General features: G+C 42.2%; 1 protein-coding gene across 1 annotated transcript; it reads right to left on the bottom strand.

The window, feature by feature from the left end:
• Positions 1–1,271: 1,271 nt before the first annotated feature.
• Positions 1,272–14,628, bottom strand: RRAGD (Ras related GTP binding D). Its single transcript, XM_028722963.2, has 7 exons — positions 14,143–14,628; positions 7,758–8,053; positions 6,507–6,706; positions 5,057–5,171; positions 4,393–4,535; positions 3,245–3,393; positions 1,272–2,041 (listed from the first exon to the last, which is right to left on the bottom strand). The coding sequence occupies exons 1-7, from the start codon at positions 14,348–14,350 to the stop codon at positions 1,890–1,892; spliced, it is 1,263 nt and encodes a 420-aa protein (XP_028578796.2). The 5' UTR covers positions 14,351–14,628; the 3' UTR covers positions 1,272–1,889.

Raw genomic sequence — 14,628 nt, 5'->3', positions numbered from 1 at the left:
AGAGGTAATGCTTCACTTTCACATTTGTAGGCCAAGAAGTGGTTGTGAAGCCACCCTGTAATTAGCTGATGCTAGTTATATGCACACAAAACATAGTGGCATTCATGCTCAGAAGTACTCTTTCAGATGTACAGAACCTTCTCTCCAAAAGAAGGAATTGTGTGGTTTCCATTAAGCTTAATCTTGAGCTTCCTAAGAACAGATGGCAAAAAAATTAGTTGGCAGTTCTGCCTAAACAGAGGCAACAAGCTGTGCTTAAGCAATATGAACTTAAATGCCCATTGTGGGGACACGTGAGAGGGAAGGGAAGACAAGCAGTGTTTTATGTAATGCCTTTCATGCAGTAACTTGGGCAGGGTAAGTTTTATTAAACAAATCCAAATAATTGTATTTTGGGTAGAGGTAGAAAGAGGGAGTGACTATACTGCCTCATGTACCATCTTCTTTAGAAATGTAAATATAGCTTCAGATGCTTTTTGAAACCTGTATTCATTCAAATGCAACCTGTGAGCCACTTTAGTCATCTCTTGGAATTGGCATCTTATGGAAGCAAAAATACATGGACCCTCATACATTGTTCCTGTTACCAACATATACTTGCTAGTCAAAAGATTAGCATGAATGGTTTGAGAAACCATATGCTGTATTTCCATTACTTGAGAACTATGTCGATCACTTCCAACATGCACCCCTTCCTCCTCAAGGTTCTTGCTCAGCAACTGGGTCCTTCCGCTAGATAGCTCTGTGGGGCTAGCAGGCAGAGCCCTATTGCCAAATCAAACCACCCCTAATATCCTGGACCTAAATACAGTCATACCTTGGGTTGCGAACATGATCTGTGCGGGAGGCACGTTCGCAACCCGCAGCGCCGCGTCTGCACATGCACGTGACACGATTCAGCGCTTCTGTGCATGCACAAAGTGTGATTTAGTGCTTCTGCGCATGCGCCGAAACCCGGAAGTAACCTGTTCTGGTACTTCCGGGTTCGGCACGGTCCATAACCCAAAAATGGGCAACTCGCAGCGTTCGCAACCCGAGGTATGACTGTAGTCTTAAGGAATGACAGCAGCAAATACAGTCCTTTTACTGCGGAGAGTTCCATGGTGATTGGGGATTCCTCTCCTGGTAATGGGGGTGGTTAGAAGATGAACAGTTTCCTTCCTCTTCTGCACCCTGTGATTGCTGGTCCCTGCTTGTTTCCACCATAACTACATAGAATTTCTCCTGTTGCTGCAAGTGTATTTAAAAAAACAAACCCAAACACAACATGCAACTGTTACAAAATAGGTCTCTTTATAGAAAGTTGTAGAGGTAATCATCATTATAAGAACAAAATGGGTTTGCCAGGATTATGGAGACATTTGGGAGATATTTAGCTCAAAGCCTATTTTTACAAAACTTTTCATGTACCAATAAAGGACTCCCAGGAAATATTTTTATTGCTACTGTATTTCAAAATAAAACTTCAATTTACAAGTTATATATATAACTGGCATGAATATTAAACTCCCACAAATTTGTAAAAAGGTATCTTACCATTTTTTCTTGATTGTTTTACTCATTTGTTTGCAGCATATAGAGAAACTAACGGTACATATCCTACCCAAGTTCACACGTAAAAAGTGTCATTTTAAATAAAACACAAATGGGTTTATCAAAAGTTCATTTCCATCAAGAAACATGACAAAAGTGCAGAAAAGTTCTGTTACAGATACTTCTTAATATGAACAACTGGATAAGATAAACAAGTGTTTTGGCAGGAGGCTAGTGTGGTAAAATCCATGCCATCCAGGACAGCAGTCCCTTTCATCTTCCAGCTATGGAACCTGATGAAACCATTACAAGAAATAAGAAGTTTTACAAGTTAACAAGTGGTTCACACAGTTCGGCTACACTGGCATTCTAGGGGTGCCATTAGGAGTGGCCCTCTTGGTCTTCTGAATTTGGTTTTGATTCTTCCGAGCTTTCACCGCTTTCATTCTCACTTCAAATACTTCATGTATGGCCTTACGGAAACAGTGGAAGTTGTAGTCTATTAGTCCTAAAGAAAAGAACAGAAATGTTCCATGCTCAAACTGCCATGGCAACAACACAATTAAGTAAACTCTTTTCTGTGGTATGTACTGAAAGTAAAGGGCTAAAATCAGATTTCTCTCTTAAACGCAACAATGTAAGAAAAGCTGTAAACAACTACAGAAATTTATGTACAATTTACCAAGAACTACACATTATTTTAAAATGCACCATTGCAATGTTTGGATTTAAGCATTAAGCCAGTAACTTCACTCAAAGTTAATGCTATAAAGCTCTCTCACTTCCCTAAGTGAAAAGGGTACAAATTTTAAGTGGTTTAAATCTGTTGGGTTAGCCCTTTGTTTTTCCAGGGATTCAGAAGTCATGTGATACTGAAGCCACAAAATAATGAAGACTAGCCAAGTTTTATGAAATATATTTTAAGTTGAAATGCCTCTCTATGGAGACTGAAGTCATGAAGACTAAGTTATTCTATGCATACATTCCCCACAGCATTTGGAGAGTATGATGCAATAAGTTTACAAAAACAAAAGGCAAGGAACAGATAGGTAGCCGTGTTGGTCTGCCATAGTCAAAACAAAAAAAAAATCCTTCCAGTAGCACCTTAAAGACCAACTAAGTTAGTTCTTGGTATGAGCTTTCGTGTGCATGCACACTTCTTCAGATACCAAAGGCAAGGAAGTTACTGCTGCTTAAGTGGAAACTCTTGTGTGTTCTTGTGTATTTAGAGGATGGTAGGAAAATATAGGAGTAGAATGAGAGGTGAATATAACGAGAAAGTGTCATTCCTGATCAAGCGTTAGGGAGGAGAAAAGTTCCATTTCCAGAAACCCTCTAGTGTTGGACTAGGATACACAGGTTCAAATACCCTCTCTACCTTTAAAGCTCCCTTTGTGACTTTAGCCTAGTTGCAGTCTCAACTCTTAACCTCTCACAGATATGTAATAATAATGAGGGACAAAGAAGAACATTATGCCACTCTGAACTGAAATGACGAGATATATAATCTAACAACATGAATACATGGCTCCAGCAACTTTAACAGAGGCTATAGCAAGCCCAATGATCAACTGTACTACCTCCATACCCTCTGCATTCTTTACTATACTTTTGTCACAGCTTGTATATACGGAATCACCAAGACAAATATTTAATTATTAATTGGGAAGATTCTGAAGGATTTTTAAACTTTCAAAATGAAGTTCAATACCTTTTCTCTCAAAGCTTTCTTCTCTGACAAAGCAAACTAGTGCCAGGAACTTTGTCACTTCCTTTAAATAAAGGACTGTTGTGTTGTTCAGTTTTATTATTGCTGTTGATTCTTTGTCGTAAGGAGTTCCTGCTCCATCTGCTTTGAGCCTGAACAGCAAGACACAGGTGATGTTGGAGAGAAGATAAATGCTGTGATTTTATCTGCTTGAATGAATACGTTTTTATTGCTGCTTTCAAGTCTATTTAAAGCAAACTATGTTTGAGGCAGATATTGCCAACCTTTTTAGGCCCGTGGTAACATTTACAAGCTGGAAAAACTCTTGTGGGCAGACCCTCTCCCCTAATCAAGCACACACCACAACCCATTCCACCAAATGGTTCTTTCAAGTCTTAATTCAGCAGAGGAAGACGACCCTTTGGGTTCACATGCACCTTTGGGTGCTATGTTGATATTCCCTGATCTAGTATGTAAATATCTTATTCCAGCTCTATTTTCAATCCTAGGCTGCTTAAAAATTTGCAGTTAAAAAAATAATCCTGCCATGTATTTGATGGCTTGCCAGGGATAAAGTTGCTTATGTCTCAGCCTCAGTGGAATTATCACTGATTTTATTTACATGAAAATTACAATGCTGCCCTTCTAGTGACCAGGCCTTTGTGTAGAACTTGTGGTGCATTTTAGGACCTGTTACTAGAATCTCTGATCTATAATATTTTGTATACACAAGTACCCCCCAGTTACATCAGCTAACTGGCTCGTTGGAAGACCCTTGGTTTCTAGTTAAAAAGTGCTGTAGTGTAGATTAAACAAGACTAAGGCGAATTCACTTAATCTTTTCTGCACCCAAGCCTATTCTGCTCTATCAGTTGTAAAAGCTTTAGAATTTCAAAATCACTTTTATCTACACACACATAACTCTGATGACCTTTCTCTCTCACACACACAGTGTGTGCTTTTGCAATTAAAGGTTTTTTCTATCCAGAAATAACAGCAAGCTAGAAGATCATTACTGCATACGAAAGAAAAGCCTTCTAATCTTATTTGCATTTTAATTGTTATGTGACTTTAAGCCTTATAGGTTGCCCAAGACAGACAAGCACAAAGGATGGCGCAAGAGTACTTTTTGTTGTTGTTTCTTTACTCACCCATAAATGCAGGAGATGTCAATGACAACATCTATCATATCACAGCTGAGCTCATAAGTCTGCATGTCCACTGGAGTACTGTCTGTTGCAATATAAATTTTACTGACTACATCAAAGAGAAAGGCTTTCTCAATTCCAGAATTCTACAAGGAAACAGGAACAATATAGATTTCACTGAAGGAACCAAGTCTTTAGACAATAAAGATGATGCTCTCAGTGTGCATGAGAAAAGAAAAGCAGGTGAAATATGATATTATAAAAATAGTCTTAGTGTAATTCTTGGGCACAGACCAACAGAACTCACATTGCTATGCCCCACTGAAGGTATAACTTGGTGTTTGAGCTGCAATCCTAACACCAAGCTATGCTGAACAGAACAGTGGATACAGTTCTGATAAATATATGAGCTTGTAACAAGAATCATAGAGACCTAAGTTACATTCTAGCAAAAGTTTGAAATGAATTGTTGTTTACAAGCAAGCGAATGTTTTCAAAGTAATTCCACGTCACTGAACAGTTTTTATTGGCATTTATTCTCATATACCAAGTATCCTAAACAACACATAACACAAAAATGAAATTGAAAACAAACAAAAACAGTGTTTTGCAAGAAAATATAAAAAGGCTCAGGAAATACATATACAAAAGAACAACAACTATTTACCGAGATAAAGATGTTAAGCAAGTTCTCCAGTGTTGGGAGCTGGGGGATCAATTTCTGTACCACTTTGCTAAACGCTTCAAATATTGAATGGTCGTATATGCTTGTTAAATAAAAGCTGGAAAAGGAAATAGATATCAGTGTATCTCTCTGAAATGAGCAGCTCTGGAAAGTTTGTAGACAGAAATGAGGCGTTATAGTGCTTCCAGACAGGAGCTTGTGGAATTAGGGTTGCCCATGCATGCAAGTTCCCCCGCCCCACCCCCTGCCCGTGCTGCCATCATCAAAATGCCAGCTCAGACTTTATTTAATTGGGATTTCCCCTTACTGTGGAAAATTCAGCAAGTAAAAAGAATCCATTATACATCTGCATGCACTCCTGGTGTAAAAACTCATAAGGAAACTTCTTTTGATGGGTGATCTGACACATGATGTTTCAGTGAACAGTCTCTTATCGCCACACCTGTATTTCCATTTGCTCCTCACCCAAGCATAATCTAGCACTTCTGATGAGTGTCCCTATTTTTACCATTTGCTACATGCTGAAGTCATGTTCAAATTGCACACCGCCAACCCTGGCAAAAGCACAGGCCTCCACTTGGCGAATTGTAAAACGTGATAACTGAAGCTGGTATCCTTGTGAGGTTAGCCATAACAGGACTCTCATTCCTCCCTGTTTGTGGAATCTTCTAAAGGGATGCTCTTACAAGAAATAGGGTTAAAGTGCCATCTGCCTACTATTGAACGACTATGCCATCTTGTGTATTACTTGAGTAAATGGTAAATTATATCCTCAACACGTTTATCTCTTAAGCCAGGGTGGGGAATCTTATTCAGCATGAGGGCCGGGTTCTCTCTTTGGAAACCTGTCAGGGGCCACATGCCAATGGTGGGAGGGCCCTGAGGCAAGTGTGGGCAGATCAACAGCTGTAAGCATTACGTTTCCGCCATAGGCTGGTTTCTATACACCCCACTCTGCCTTCCATCCAGGTAAGGAAGAAGCACACTGTAGCTAAAAATGCAGAGCAGGGTCATTATGGGGTGTGGCCTAGGGAAGAGACTCTAGGGCCAGACAGGGAATTCTGGAGGGCTGCATTTGGGCCCTAAGCATCAAGGGATATAGTTTGACTATGCTGTTAACAGTTTTCAGGATTCAGGTAGTACATACAACCAAATATATTATTTTCCCATGTCAATTATTGAGTATTCATTTTAAAGCTGAGCATTAGTCAATTTTGGACATAATGCTGAACTCCAGCCTAAAAAGCTCGTGATTTCTAATTATTTGACCACCACAACTCTCAGTTGGCCATACCACTGCTGTGCCACCCCTTTCCCCCTAAGATTTTACAAAAAGTTGGCACATATGCTTGTTCAATATGTGAGGCATACTGCTTTTTTCATTCTCCCCTGTCCCCAAAGCAGGCTTTATCAATTGCTTTGCTCTCCTCACCTCAAGTGGATTTTTTCCAGCCCAGCATCTGCAAGGTCATCATTTGCCCTCTGATGAATGTCTCTCTGTGTTTCAATCTTGTGATCATCAGACAAACCATCTACTTTGTGGATAAATATTTCAAAGTTTATGTCTGGATTCACTTTATAGGCTCTTGTCACAGTGAGATGCAATCTTGCCAAGGCTTCCATATAGTCATCCTACAAACCAAAAATAAACTGGATAAATGCTTTGCTTTTGTAAATCCAATTAGGAATTAAAGTGTTTAATCTTTACTACTCGAGTTTTTAAAGGGTGGTTTTTTTTACATCTTCATAAACAAAAACCACAATGTGAAAGCACTTCAGCGAGTTATCAAGCACTAAATCTTAGCAACACTCCTACATTTTGAATCTTGTTTTTCCTGCCTGTCTCTTTCACCTTCCCTTATTAAAGCAGCTGTTTTAACAAGTACAGGTCACTTGCTTGCTCCTTCTGTGTAGTGTTCACTAAGAAATAGGACACTTTTGTGATGGTAGTTTTAACTAGGCATGAGGGATAGACAGATCATTCCATTTCCATTCTGTGTTAGTTTCACATGCTTCATTCATAAATCTCAAGCATTGTTTTAGTATGATTTAACTCTTATAAAAATTTCAATTCTACTACATGTATTAGTGTTTCAGATAATACATAGAGGTGCAAAAAGCATACTAGGTCTAATGTCATGATGAAGTCTACATGTACATAACAATGAAAGCTAAAATAACAAATATTTACACTAGAGCAATGAGAACTCAGGGCAGGATCCATAGAGCTGCTCTACACTAGAGCAATGAGAACTCATGCTTGTGTGGGCGAGGGAGATCTGGTTTTTGCCATATCACTTGGATGTAGGCCCCTATAATACATATCACACTACTCCACAGGGTCCCTCAGAATCAGCTTTTGAGGTGTGTGAGCAAGGGGCTATAGTGTGAAGGGGGACAGAGGAAAACTCTGCCTCAGAAGGGAAATCCTGATTGTCATTCTCTGGATCTTGCCTGTACTAACGAGAGAGTCAATCACATTGTGTGTTGCTATTCTTATTGGAGATGTGAAGGCCCAGAGAGAAATATCAGAAAAATTGGGAGTGGGGTGTGTGAGACAGGTATTTTTATGGCTCTTACATCTCTACTTTTTACCATCCATTTTACTGTTGGGTGATGTTTGTGTTTGCAAATTTAGGGTATTTGGTCTAAGCTAAGATCATAACCCAAATCCTTTCCTTACCTGAGAATCAATAACAAATATCAGTGCTCCGGTGCCTCGGAAAATCATCTCATAGTCAAAGGTAGGGTCAAAAAAGTCAATTTGCCCAGGAAAGTCCCATATCTGAAAGTTAACAAAGGAGCTGTTGGAAACATCCTCCCTGCAAATCTTATTAGTGCTCTCCAAGAAAAGGGTTTCATTCGGTGACATTTTATGAAACACAACTTTCTGAATCGAAGACTTTCCACTTCTTCTCAGTCCCATTAGCAGAATTCTTGGCTTGACTTCAGTACTAAAGGGCTCATTGAAATCTAGAACTGAATAAAAAGAAAACATTATTTGCAAAAATAACAACAATAAAAACAGGTGTTTATTTGCAACCAAATTCTAACACAATTTCAACTGATTTTACTCCCCAATCCTACTGTTTTAGGATTCCTTCCTTTCCAATGCCAAAGAGATCAAGCTTTAGTTGACTGATCTAATGACTAATTAACCTCTGCATTTCCCCTTCACCCTACCCACCAGATTTTGCCAGTAACAACTGCTGGTTTGAAAGACAACTCACCTCCCTCAAAGAATACTGTAAGCTACTGATGGTGAAAAATGCAGAAGACCCTCAGAATTAGTATTGCATTTTGTAAGCTGTTACAATCACAGGGTTGCTAGTTTTAATACTTAATCATCAATCCATTAAAGCTTTAGTTTATTGACTGGTGAGGGAAAACGTGAAAGCAATGAGACTTTTTGTTTTTGACTATTTTTGTTCTGGTTAGTTAGTATAATAGTGAAAGAAAGTAAAAAATATTAAATGCAGCCTTTTCTTCCAAGAATACAAGTGGCAGCTTTTTGTTTGCTCTATTATATGCTCTCACACTTTCTTAGTTATCTCAGAAAGGCACCTGTATTGGGGGTTTCAAGGAAGGGTGGTACAAAAATATTCAAAATAAGTAAATAAAAGTACTTCAGGTATATTGAAATGGACAGTGACCAAAGAAAAATATGCATTGCTGTATGTGACATCTGGAATAATTAACGCTATATACTGGAAGAGCTCCCAAATACCCAAACAAATATGTAAAATGGAGCAGCATAGCTTCCTCAAGTAAACTAACATGGGTGTTATGATTCAAATATGCAGTACTTAATTTAAATCTTTTTGAAAATTAATAAGGTTGTATTATTGTATTGGAATGCAAAACAGGATACGGTAGTAAGAAATCCATTACCACTGTATTTTTTCAATAGTTAAGAAAAAACTTTTAATTTTTTTTCTTTAGTTACCATGGCCTTCTAGTAAATGTAATCTTTTGTTTAAGATGTTGGTGTTGTAATTCAACATCGGGAGAGCCACAGCGATGTAGATCTTAATTCCCTGCCTTGTTCCTGATGTGGGTCTTCACTCCCTGCTTCTTCCCTGGTGGGGAGGGGCACAATTTTGTGGTTCATTTTAGGTGCTAAAATGTCCTGGGCCAGCCCTGGCCACAGCTTCCCTTATCCCTATCTTATATGGTGCAGCATTCAAATATTCAAACCTTTCTACCACCTGCAGTCTGTAGGAGTATAACCCAGAAAGAACAGTACCATGTGCTATTTCTGTACATTCAGATCAGTTCTGAAAGGGAGCTGTGAAACATGAGATGGCACATATGCTCACTGAATCATGGAAGAAGACCTCTGATAGAGAAGAATATTCGTTTTGGAGAAGAACACCTATTTCGGAGGCCGCTACACCGCAAGTAATATTTGTCACATTCCCTTCTCTTTGAAGGAAAAAAGAGCACTCTTACTAGAATAAGTGCCCCTTAAAGTAGTGTCACTGGAAAAGCTGTTTTGCTTATAAATCCACAGATTGTCAAGTGTGTGTGTGTGTGTGTGTGTGTGTGAACTATACAGACTCTATAGAAGTATAAACTCCTTTGCACAAAATACCAACAATGCTTTCTATGGATTAATGTCAAAAGGACACTTTGAAACATAAATCTAACGCTTCCCTCAAGAAATCCTAGAGTCTGAAGCAATTTTCTATCTTTTCCCAGCTCTGTAAAACAGAAGAGAATGCAGCCAAAAAGGAAAACGGTTTGTGTTATGCACAAAGCAACAGGTGGCAGAACAGCCTATTCTTTTTAACACAAAAATGTAGGTAACCATGGTTAACCCATTAGCAGAAAAAAGGGTTTCTCCTTTTAAACATGCCTATAAAAATACCCTTTCTATACCATCACACCAGTGCACACAATGTCATCAAAAATATGCAGGCAGACCCTGGAGCAGAGCCTGGTAATATGGGAACTGACATTCACAGCTGCAAAGGAGCTCTAAACACTGAGCCCTCTACAGCTGTTGCCTTTTATGGGCCTGAAGTCTGCCTTCCTTATTTCCTTAGACCTCCAAGTTCGCATCAGTAAAACACGTGCAATTTGTAAGAGACACTGGATATCTGTACCACAAATACCAATAGGAAGTACTTTATTAAAGCTTTTCCCTCCCTCCAGATACTGTTTCAAGAGTTTGCAACATTAGGATAGTTTCTTCCTCTGCTCTTAAAACACAGGCTGAACCCAACCTCCGTCTCCAGCTTATTTCCCCTCCCCCAACTCAATGAACAAACTTAGTTTTTCTTTCCTTTAGTTTCTCATTAACGTTTCATCCCATTGCTCATCTACATAAGTTTCCTCCCAACTTTATACCATCTACAATTCACTTCTGAAGCAACCCATACAATCAGCTGCGCAGCCACTTATGTTTTTATTTCCATGCTCTCCCAATGCTCTCTTCTACCTACCGTATTCCACTGTCTGTCACATGCCTGGACACCTCCTCCCCTTCCCCCTCTGTTTTCTCCCTGTTCTTCTTTTCCTGTTCTTCCCCACAACAAGGCAGCCACAACAGACAGTACTCTAAGTGCCTACTTGTTCCTCTCCCCAAATGCTCACTTATTATTTGGACACAAAGTCTAGATCCACAAAACTATCTACAAATAAAGTTTTAATGATATTTTTATATTGGTCCTCTTTTCTGTATTTTTGGTGCTGGCTTCTTCATTACATATGCTAGATTGTATTATTTAAGCAATCGTATTTTCCTATTTGATTTGATTTTTTCAAGCTGTCAGAGGACTTGGCCAACGGGGCAGTCTATAAATGTAATAAACAATAAAATACAAAGTTAGATCTGACTCTAGTCAATCAGCTACTTATTCCTCTTCCTTACATCAAATCTCATACTTAATTTCCTTTGGAAAAACAATGCTAGGTGTCATGCTGCACTTCAGATTGTACCTTTGGACCTGAAATCCCCTTTCATCCTGATCTCAGGTATGCATAAGCTAGAGGTGGGTATTCAGTAGCAAGGTAAAAGCCGCATATGTTGAGGCCCTCAATGGCTACTTACAATTTTCTGGGTGGGACCTACAGCATGATATCGAAAATATAAACTAGATGGGATGGGGGAGTAAACCCCCCCATAAACTAGACCCTGGCTCACATTAAATATGGTGCACCTTTATATGTATGCAGCAAAAATGAACCATGCATAAAGCTGGAGTACCATTAGTGTTTTAAGTGTTTGTGCTGTAAGCCAGAAGACTCCTAGTTTGGGGCTGCATACACAACATACATTTAAACACATCCACCACCACCCCAAGAATCCTGGGAACTTCAGTTTGTTAATGTTGCCGAGAACTGTAGCTCTGTGAGGGGGTAAACTACAGCTGCCAGGATTCATGTGTATATGTAGCTCAAATCTCTCTTTAACTACAAAATGGCTTTAGCAAGTCTCACCCAAGGCTTACCAAGATAATGAATGTAAAGTGCTCCAAACTTTCTGAAGCGATATACAAAAATATTACTATAAAAAGCACGAGAAATCTATCCCCTCCCAAATCTAATCCTCCCAACAGATTTCTCATTGTCAGGTGCCATCCTAAAGATAAAAGACATCTCTGGCTGTCCGTTTCATTTCTCCACTGAAATCACTGTAAGCTCCAGCACATCCCCACCTCAGTGACTAATGCCATAATCACACCTCTCTTTCAGTCTAGTCGTGTGCTCCAAATCTCTGTAGCCAAACTCCAGGAAGGATTGCTTCTCTTCCAACCCATCTCATTCCTAGCACCACCCATTCACACTCCAAATTCTAACCCCATTCCTAAACTAATGTCTCCAACTCCCAAACCTGATAAAAGGTAAAGGGACCCCTGACAGTTAAGTCCAGTTGCGAACGACTCTGGGGTTGCGGCGCTCATCTCACTTTAGCCGGCATTTGTCCACTCCACAAACAGTTTTTCTGGGTCATGTGGCCAGCATGACTAAGCCGCTTCTGGCGCAATTGAACACCGACACCAGAGCAGTGCACGGAAACGCAGTTTACCTTCCTGTCGGAGCAGTACTATTAATCTACTTGCACTTTTGGGTATGCTTTTGAACTGCTAGGTTAGCAGGCGCTGGGACCGAACAATGGGAGCTCACCCTGTCACAGGGATTCAAACCGCCGACTTTTTGATCGGCAAACCCAAGGCTCAGTGGTTTAGACCACAGTGCCACCCACGTCCCAAACCTGATATCACTCCCCAAATTCCCTCCTCTGCCCCAAAACTCTTACCCTATTCCAAATGTTAGCCCTGAGACATCAAGTACCTCTGTTTATGTTTACAGTGGTACCTCGGGTTGAGAACTTAATTAGTTCTGGAGGTCCGTTCTTAACCTGAATCTGTTCTTAACCTGAGATACCACTTTAGCTAATGGGGCCTCCCGCTGCTGCCGCGCCACCACCAAGCGATTTCTGTTCTCATCCTGAAGCAAAGTTCTTAACCCAAGGTACTATTTCTGGGTTAGTGGAGTCTTATACCTGAAGCGTCTGTAACCTGAAGCATCTGTAACCCGAGGAACCACTGTGCTTGTATCCCCATGTTCTAATATCTCTCCTTTAAGGCCCTCACTCTATACTCTACTCAATTCAAAGCACAGCCTTTCCCACCCCAGAAGCCTTCCACATCCCCACAACCTTATTCCCACCTGTACTGCCAGTGTCTTGAAAATTGTTGTACTTGTACACCTAAGAGAATGAAAGGCTTCTATAAGCGGGGCCAGTCCAGGGCATTTTGCTACCCAAGGCAAAGGACAAGCACAGACGTTGACTGGACTTTGGCAACTGAATTCCACTTCCAATACTGGTAATGGGACACCATCCTCTACCACATCCAGGGGCAGCAGGCTTCATGGCACACAAAGCTCTGTCCTCCAACCACTATCACCGTCCTCACCAAGCCCCCCATTCTGCTGTACGGACATAGGCTGTATGAGACCCTTTGCAATCTGCAAGAATCCAGGATCACTCAGCATTCACTTGGGCAGCATGACGAGACTTTGGTTCTGTCTCGCCAAAAAACAAAGCAAAGGGAAATCCCCAACCCAGTTCAACAGGTTAGGTGTGGGCCGGTCCCAGTATTAGGCAGAGTGAGGCAGCAGATACTGGGGAGGAGGATGAGTCAAGGGGTCAAGGTAATGGAAGCTGGAATAGCTCTGTCAGTAGAGCACGAGTCTCAGTGTCATGGGGTCTCAGTGTCATGGGGTTGAGCCCCACATTGGGCAACATATTCCAGCATTGCAGGGGGTTGTGGACTAGATGATCCATGTGGTCCCGCCCAACACTACAATTCTAGAAGGCCTCTGCATATCAAGCGGCCTGATGTGCCCCCTAAGCCCTCCTGCAGCCCTCAGGTGTGGTGGCAGGCGGAGGCCCTTTCAGTATATCTGCCAGCCCAGTTGGAACTGGGACACTACCTTGGCCCTCATTGCCTCGGGTAACAAAATGCCTTGGGCCACTCAGGTTGCTGCTGCTGCTTCTGTGGGCAGAAAGAAAGGGGGGGAGGGGGGGTGTAGCATGGCCATAGCCAATATTTTTGTTGGGGGGGAGGACATTGTTGGGGGGGGATTGATCAGTTAAATATTTCTATTCTTTTACTTGATGGGGAGGGCAGCTGCCCCCCTCTTTGGCTATGCCCATGGCATGCAAGGCAAACATTATGGGTGCAGTTTGTTGCTCCCCCCTCCCACTCCTAGGGGCTGAGGTCCCCTAAAGTCCACAGGCATTGCCATTCAAAGGGTGTGTGTCTGTGCACCCGCGTCTTGTGATCGATTACGTGGGGCGGAGCTTACCTGTGTCACTCACAACAATATTTTATCCAAAGTGGGCACCCCCGTGACCCAAGCTCGTTTCCTCCCTCCCCTCTCCCAGCCCCGCAACTCTCCCCAGCTCTCCCGGGTGCGCTGAACGCCGCCTGCGCGCAGCCCGGTGGGTTCCCCCTTCTCTCTCTGCCGCTCACTCCGCCCCAAAACAATGGGCCTGGCAGTCACGAGGCCGCCCTTTCCCTTCGGGGCAGCGGCGGCGCCGCCGAGCTACTTACACGCCCCGTCCCCGCCGTTCTCCGGGTCGCCGTCCGAAAACGATCCACTCCCGTCCCCGTAATCTGCAAGCCCCACGATCTCGTCTTCTTCCTCGTCTTCGTCGTCGTCTTCCTCCTCCTCCTCCTCTTCATCTTCCTCCTCTTCTTCCTCCTCCTCTTCTCCCTCGTCCTCTTCCTGCTCCTTCGGCTTCCCCGGCACCTGGCTCATCCTGCTCCCTCCCCGGGCTTCTTGCCCCTTCTCCGAAGGCAGACCCCGGCCGGCCGGCCCCCCAGCGGCACGCTCGCCCCGCCACGAGACCCCCCGCGCCCCTCGAGGCTGCCTCTCGCCTGGGACGCTGACCTAAGCTGCTCCCTTCCCTTGTATTTCTTCCTCGCCGCCGCCGCCGCCGCAGTTGTCAAAGGAAAGTCAGCCGAGGCCCTGCCGTCCCTCCCAGAGGAGAGAAACTGCGTGACCCAAGTCACCTGACACACTCACACACACTCACA

This window comes from Podarcis muralis, chromosome 3 (assembly GCF_964188315.1).
Source record: "Podarcis muralis chromosome 3, rPodMur119.hap1.1, whole genome shotgun sequence".
In the NCBI taxonomy this organism is placed as follows: Eukaryota; Metazoa; Chordata; class Lepidosauria; order Squamata; family Lacertidae; genus Podarcis; species Podarcis muralis.
The sequence above is the reverse complement of the archived record's forward strand: the minus strand, read 5'-3'. Positions and strand labels throughout refer to the sequence as shown.